At 38.5% G+C, this 8,537-nt stretch overlaps 1 protein-coding gene across 1 annotated transcript; it reads right to left on the bottom strand.

The window, feature by feature from the left end:
* Window positions 1–3,026: 3,026 nt before the first annotated feature.
* LOC306743332 (taste receptor type 1 member 1-like) lies at window positions 3,027–6,837 on the bottom strand (the record flags this gene model as incomplete). The annotated part of the gene is made up of 6 exons (XM_079225836.1): window positions 3,027–3,958; window positions 4,291–4,411; window positions 4,772–4,978; window positions 5,077–5,802; window positions 5,980–6,292; window positions 6,659–6,837. 6 exons carry the CDS (start codon window positions 6,835–6,837, stop codon window positions 3,027–3,029), a joined length of 2,478 nt encoding a protein of 825 aa, XP_079081962.1.
* Between the last annotated feature and the right edge of the window lie 1,700 nt (window positions 6,838–8,537).

The raw sequence follows: 8,537 nt of genomic DNA, 5'->3' as shown, positions 1-8,537 counted from the left end.
GATTTATGACTATTTACACGTAGGTTAGATCCATCTCTTTACATACAATAGACACACAGATAGATATAGATCAAAGCCATCGTTAGTTTTGAACAATAGAAAACAGGCTACAAATTAACTCCCAACTAATTGTCATTGCTGAAAGCGACCCGACTGTATTGATAGTGAGTAAAGATATTCCACTCAAACACGAATGTATTTGGTCATTAATTATATTCTCTTTGTTGAAAATGAAATCGATATTCTTAGACAAGACCAACATGTTTTAGAAGTGCTTTAAAGAAATTGCTATACTAAAACGCAAAAATTGGACTTATGGGGGCTAACGTTTGGGAAAATAGGAATCCAGATATCTCAACACCAGCCTGAGCCTGTAGTATTTCACTCAAAAGAAGACACTTTTAAAGGCGAATCCCATATGGCCAACAAACGCAAATGGCACTTAAAGTGTGTTTTTGCTTTAGGCGTATAAGGAAGGACCAGTTGCTGGCAACGTTTTTTTCCCAGGGTTTTCCCCTTTATCTGACCGAAGTGGAAAATTGAAAGGTACAAGTGAAAAGCCAGTGGGCGTTCCTCCGATTTTCCTCGCTCCATATTTTGTAAAACAGAAATGTGTCCCTTCAGCAGAAATGCCACCTCCATCAGGCTTGCACAAAATAAGGAAAATAAAAGATACAAATGAAACAAGGCATGTTGTCGTTATTGACGACAAAAATGATGCTAAAGTGTATGTTTAGGCAATTTAGGCCATTGGACGTTTTCAATATTTAGATAAATTAGGATTTATAAACCTGACATCTTGAAATAGTGTTTAATCCCAACGCTAACACTGTAACAGGTCACACAAATCTTCAACTTCTGCCGAGTGGATGAATGCGCTGAATTTCCTCGTGACGACGTGTGTGGCGAATGTAACTCTGAAATTGGTATGAAATCGTCAATTTGTTGGTGCAGCGTTCAGCTCTCCAAACGCGCCATATGCCATGCTAAGTGGCACCATTTACCAATTCGTTCCTAGTTTCACGGTCCATCCTCCCCTTCTCCTTGCCAGGAAACTGAATAGCCCAAACAAAATGGCAATTTACCCCTCTGGAATTGTCACATACCCCCTGCAGCAAGGCTCTTTCCGTTTCACTTTGTGGGGCGCCCCAGCCCAACTGTGTCACAGCGTGAAACTGTGACTTTCAAATGGAGGCAGAAAATGGTCGACCGTACTGACGCATCCGTGAGCTAACCTGTCAAAACGACCAAAACACGTTAGCTTCATGGGCATTATGGCCCTTTTTATATGACTATGAAATAACTAATAAAATAGCTTAATGTTGGCCAACAGGCAAGGTAGCACAACACTCATTCAATTAATTACAAAATGAATAACAAAATAAATATGCAATCCCTGCATGACACACATATTATTTGAGACAAAACAAAGTCTTAATTGGATCTATGACCAACTAATCAATAGAAGAGAAGATCTGGCAAAGCACATGGGAACGGATATATTTAGTGTCACCCCCATGCACACAAACTACCTGACTATAGTCTATTAGAGGCCTTTAATGCTTCCAAACGAGGCACCCTTGTCCCCCAAATACATCTGCATTTACATCAGGGTCATAGTTGGCAATATGGGTTGTATAACACTTTCTAAATTAATACATAATTGATTACCAAACTAATGTACTTCCAAGACAGAACAAGAAGGTTAGATGTTACTGTTGGGCAGTGAGTAGGAAAAAAAACAACGGGTTTATTGCAATTTGTTTTTCATTGACAAATTTCACAGCCAATAAACTCAGATAATGGCAATCATCATCAAAGCCGGAAAGGATTTTATTCATCACGTCATATGCATCCACACATGGAGACTTTTCATTTGTTTATGCGGGTACAGAAACAAACTGACAGACAAAAACAAAAATGCTAGCATTCATTACTGAGTATTCATTTATCACTCCAGTGTATTGGTTCAGTATAAATTAACTATTCAATTTATTTCCAAACTGTTGTGAATACTGTTATGTGCAGATAATCTCAATCAGTAAAAAATCAGCAAAAACAACTTTCCGCCTCTCTGCACTCTCCACCGATACCTTACACTTTAATCTCAATGCAATAGTTAAGGCTGATTTAGCATTTAAAGCTTAATTCACATCATCCATCATTTTTGGAATGAATATGGTTTAAAGGTCATACTGAGGGGGTGACATATGGAAAGTATGTATGTTTATTATCACGCTTTGACTTTGATGAATAATGATATTAGATGATAAATTAAGTCATACAGTATGGTGGAACTGAAGTCTTGCCCTAAAGCACCATCACTGTGAATTGGCGCCATCCGGTGGTGAGATTGTTGTTACAGCAGCTTAAAAAAAAACGTTTAACAAGCAGAAAAACACACATTCCATTTAATTGTTTCCACTCTTAATGTTTACCATGCCGTACATGTGAATGCCAATATCTTTATTAGTACAGGGGCTTAACAGGATTCCCTTTAAGTGGATCACTAAATGCTCTGAGGCTGTTTAATAGCATTTGACTTCAAAATGTTAAAGCATTAATTCACCAACAACAAAATATATATTGATATACAACATGCACATATTTTTAGAAATAACAGCCCAGAAAGATTTTAGATGCGCTAATGTGCTGAACAATTTGAAGGGAAACTGTTGTTTTTTGTGTGTCTTTTTGTAACTTATTTGACAATGTAGAGACACTGTCTGGAAAATGGGGAGAAAGAGAGGTATGAGAACATGCAGCAAAGGTCCAAAGGTTGGAAATCAAACATGCGTTGTAACAGGGTGCTCCATTATTTATTGTCGTAACTAATTTCAATGTTTTTCTTGTCAATACATTCCTCTCAAAACAGTAATTTCTGTAAAAAGATTAACTGACAACCCTGAAAAGAAAAAGTAAACAAGACAAATACTTATTTAGAAAAGCCAAAGCATTGTGTTATAAGTATTCAGAAGGCTACACCAGCTTTTCTGTGTGTGGAGATGCATATTTACTGGAAGCTGCTACTGGCTAATTGTTTTGGTATAATTCTGAATGAGACCTTGGAAGTACTCCTGCGTATTTCTGTGGGGTTGAAAAATAATGATGTGACATTTTGGGAGGAAATACCACAACAGAAAGGAGTAGAGACTAGAGAGTACTGCCAGGGCATTAAGTATTTGGATGTACTTCCCATGGTAAAGTAACGTCACAGTGGCAAAGATGACCCAGGTGAGGATCAGCAGGAGCAGGCAGAAGGTTATTGCTTTGGCTTCATTGTAATTTTTAGGAAGGTCTTTTCCCATGTAGGAGAAAATAAAGCAAAGGGAGCACAAACATAAAAGTAAAACCACAGGACCACAGAGTGCTTTGAGATTAATGTCACAACTAAGAATAATGTTTGTGTCTGGGTACCTAAGTATATCATTGTAGGACTTGGGAGGGGCAAAGGTATAGCCAAAAAGAAGTAGGAGTGCCTGAGTAACAAATACCACAGTGATGACCAGCCATTGTCCATGATATTTCATCCACCAAATATGGAGCTTGGGGAACTTGGCAGCTATTTTGAAAATGCAAACAATTTGAAAAGAGCGCACCACAAAACATGCGAGACAAACCGTGTAAAACAAGAGAAATGGTAAGAACCTTAAGATACAAAAGGAAGTGGTTGGTTTACCAAAGTAAAAGAACACACTAAGACTACACAAGCTGTGGCAGCCTAAAATTAGGAAGCACATTGGTCCTCCAGCAGATCTGACAACAGGTGTGTTGTAGTTGATGGTAAAGAGAACGGACATGGCAAGTGTGAGGCCCACCAAGACCCAGGCTACGACCATGATCACTATAGCCCCGATGTCTGTGAATTGGATGTACTCCACCACCCGCAGATTACATGACGTACTTCCTGGTGCAGACCATTCTGTTTCCTTACATTTGATGCATGTGTAGGGATCCTCTGTTCAACATGAGAGAAGGACAGATTAACAATTAAGTTAAGGTCATCTTGTGAAAATGTCAGACATCTGAGGAAGCAGTCTTACTCTTTCCATCTTTTAATTCATATCTTCTCTCAAGATTGGATCAAAATGAGCTTTAACTAAACATAATTAACGTAGAGGTCATTTTAACAAGGCAATGTATTAAATGACGAAAGAAAACCGGTTCCCATGCAGTTGAAGACAAACGTGTATTCTTAGAAACATTTTCCAAAAATAGCTTAGCAAGTCTGGTATAGATGTGAGTTATCTCACTTTCACTCATATTTCCCCCTGATTTATCATATTTTACCTGTGATGTTTATATAAGTTCCATTCCGACAGATTTCACAATTGAAGCAGCATTTGTGGATTCCATCTTGTTTTTTTACAAATCCTACATCACATTCTGAGGAACAAAGTGAAGTAGGCACCTGTATAAGACAATTATGTAGCAACAAATTAAATGTCATTGAAGCAAAAAGAACACTGTGAATGTGGATGCAAAACAAGAGGAAAGTGGCTTTTGTGATTTATAATACGTTTAAAAAAAGAACAGAACCACCTGAACAGACATTTATATGTAGACATCCCTGAGAATTACACCATTAACTGTCACCACTGCTTGATGTCCCTGAATTTGTGTTTCTAAGTCTGTCACAGCTATTACTAAACACATATGACTTAGTCACATGTGCACTCAACCTAAAACAAAACATGTTCATGTATAAACTTTGGGCATACTCTATTATATTGCACATATTATAATTAGGATAAAAAATAAGAAAACTTACTTCTCCATTTGTGTACCACTGAATTTTGGTGTTGTTGATAAAAAAATTGACTGATGGGTGAAACCTATAGAAGCCGATCTCCTCTGCATCACCACTGTGGTTCCAGAAAACTATAGAATATGATCCGAACTCGGGGTTACCATTCTCATCAAATTGGATATGTTGGGTTAAAAGTGTAAAGTTTGACTTCTTCAGCTCTGCTAGAACCTGATGTGGGTACACAAAGTTATTTTAAAGACATATCTTTAAGTCAAAGCAATCAGAACATGAAGGAGCAAATCATAAATACTCACGCGTACACTTACCATATATGGGTACACTGTAATATTGCCATTACATCTGTCTGATTCACATCGCAAGGTATTGTGTAAAGCATGAGCGATGGCATAAACAGCAGAATAAACAGGAAAAGAGAAAGATGGGTCCGCAGTGATGACATCTTCTGCACTCAAGCTGCTGCAGTTGCAAACCTGGTTACAAAATATATTTGGTTCTGCATTTTCACAATGCATCTGGCTTTTGGAAGAATAGATAAAATCACTGAAACCAGGTATTGTCACCACTGGCTGAGACACTCCAAGCACAGTTCCAATATGTTGGATTCCTTCCTTCTTGCTAAGCTTCTTGTTTAAGGACCACCCCTCATCAGCTATCCACACCTTGTTAGTGACATTTAGTTGGATTGCTGACTCAATGAGAGCTTCAACAGTCAGTTTTGGAGCAAAAACAATAATAGTGTGTATCCTATGTGCCTCTATCTGTTTGAATAATAGGGAGTAATCTGTATTGTCATTGAGGCCTTTGTTGTATGCAAGGCAAATCTGAGTGTCCTTAATCCTCTTTCTGAACAAATCCAGTCCATCAATGCCATAATCATCATCACTGTTAAGAAGAGCAACCCAGCGCCAGCTGAAGTGCTGAACAATGTTAAAAATCACATTCATGACTTCTTTATTGGGATGCACTGTTCGTAGGAGGGATGGAAAATGTGCCTTTTTTGAAAAGACAGAACTAGAAGATCCATAACTGATCTGTCAAAAGAGTAATGGAAAAAACAATAGTTTTTAGTGACACATTCTCAAATGTAACATTAAAATACATTTTAAAATGAATTGATCAAAGCATATATTGATATATGTATGCTTTTAATATATGTATATATGTTTTGACAGTAAACAATGTTGAAACACAATAATTGGCAAACTTGCCATAGGAATGAGATCCACCATGAACAGTGGGGCCACTGCCAGGGCCTGAGTGCTTGTAAAAGGACCAACCACCGCTAACACTTTGGACACATTGGACTTGTGTGTTTGTTGCTTGTGTGGTTCATCCCAAGGTGGAATCACGCCATTGATTGAGATAAGTTTGAAAATGTCTGGAAAGTTCTGTGATGAGCAATGATCAAATATCTCATAGCCGAGAGATACATTTGGCAGGAGGTTGTTAGAGTTATTGATTTCTTCTACAGAGAATCTCATCAACTGAAACATTCGATAATTTGGGAGAAGGAAGGGTTGACTGTGAACAGAGAAAACACAACAGCAGATTTAGTGGAATTTACAAAGAATTTGTTTCATTGTGGCTTCAAAGCTTCTTATTTGCAACAGTTTTGCCTTAATGTTTCAAATATTAGTTTGCGAAGCCTTAATAAACAGTATCATTTTTGGGAGCCCTGTATGGATTTGAGAGTTAGAACACATATTTCATAGAACAAGGACTAACGTCAGAATAAACTTCATAGAGCAATTTTAATAACATAGCAACTAACTAGATACGATTAATTGTGCTTTTTCTATTATCTTACGTCTCGAATGTCTGTTATACAATGCATTCTACTAGTTTTATCTTCAAAAGCTATCCACTCAGATTTATTGTGAGGCTTACCTGGAGCAGTCGATTGCTTCTGGTCTGTCATGATAAACAGGGGCACTATGATGAATATCAAAAAGTCCACCTATCAAATATTCTCCTTCCAGCTGAAACTCTGAGGCTGGGTCAGTGCATTGAGCCAAGGCATGTAGACAAGCTCCCAGAAGACACAGCAAAGCAAGAAAATGTTCCATTGTTGTTCCAAATCTTGTGTGAACGCTAATGGTATTTGCCTCAACCTTTAGTAGGTAATGTCACTCTGGTGATGGCAAAGCCCTAGTCAAAATTTCCATACATGTGGGAATGAAATACATAGCAATAATGGTTGGAGGAGAATACACAAATCAGAATGCAAAAATAATCTAATTGGCTGCTGCACCTGTGACGTGCATCACCACGAGCCACAAAGTTGAGTGCCTTGACCATGAATATGAATAAATCTGGTAATCTTTTAAACAATGTAGACGTTCCCTTGTTTCCTCCAGTTTAAGTGTGGCGACATATGCAAGGCAACTTCTGCACATTTACAATCCATTCACCACAGTCATCCCTCAGTTGAATAGCCACTCTTTACCAAGTCCAGCTGTGAAGTGAAGCAGTATGGTGTTGTTTTTGCACTTTGGATTGTTGCCACCGCATTTGGAGGCAACCCCTAAAAGTTGGACTTCACAATAGATACAAATTCAGACACCATAACAGGGCATTGGGCATTCATCCCAGGGGCAAAGCGATCCAACACTGCCCTACCGAAACTATCCCGTAACTGAGCCACACCCAATTGATGGAGCCTCCACTCTCTCACAAGAGGGCACACCTGGAGAGGTCTGCTCACATGTATTATCTGTTCTGATCAGAACATGCTGGCCCGTTCGACAGCAATATTTTAGGGCTAAGAAAGTAGCCAGTATCTCAACAAACAAGAGTAGAGCTCAGTTACAGTCAATTAACCAACACAACAGCACATTAACAAAATACACCGCTCTTGAAGTGCAATAGAGAAACTGCGGGGATAAACGCTCATTCAAAGTGTATCATGATGGTTTCTTTCTTGTGACATCTTCAAAGTGAAGCTTTCGGCTATTCCTTCAGTTTTTCAGTTCACCTGAGACGTTGGTAATCTATCCATCTCCAGATAGTTGATGTGAAGCTTCCATTTTTTCCGCATCCAGAACCTACTCTGTCTCACCGTCACACAGAGCTCAAAGCCCATCATCACCGCAGGTCATCTTCCCTTTAAGAAATGAATATATGTGTTTTCATGCCACAAGGGGGCTTGATATCACATTCTACGCGTGTTATACAGAGGGAATCTTGAAAGGGAACTTGACCTGATGTCCAATCAGTCAGGTCAGGCTGGTCTCATCCAGCATTAGTAGCTATAGCTAAAACAAATGATGCGCTGTAGGTAATCCACACAATTGCTTTTTATAGTATCTCTGTAATCATGAACAAGGTAGCATAAAGACTGCAAAAGCTCACACAGGTCGGGTGGGAGGAGTACTGGATGCAAGGGTGTAGGTTTGGTCTCAGCATTGGTAGGGACACTGATACAAACATGGATCTCTCACTCGTTATATGAGTATATGTTGATCAGGTACAAAGTTTGTAAAAGTAGGTTAATAATCAATTTCTAAACTCAGACATCTATGGGCTACAGTAATGGTATCGTGTTTGAAAGTTCAACAACTTTTCCTCTGCAACTGTGTTTTGCACTGGCACATTGTTCAAGCCATTGACTACCTTCCATCCTCTAACAGTAATTGCATGCATTATGTTCAGCAAAGAGTTTTTTTCTTGGTACATCATTTTTCTAACAACTTATGGCTGTTAACCAATAGCTATTGTTGTTGCAGTAAAAGTTTCAGAATTGAACAGCCTTTTAAAAGAAAGATAT

The sequence above is a fragment of the Taurulus bubalis genome (genome assembly GCF_910589615.1).
Source record: "Taurulus bubalis genome assembly, chromosome: 11".
Lineage (NCBI taxonomy): Eukaryota > Metazoa > Chordata > Actinopteri > Perciformes > Cottidae > Taurulus > Taurulus bubalis.
Note: the sequence above shows the minus strand (reverse complement) of the source record. Positions and strands in the feature narration are given on the sequence as shown.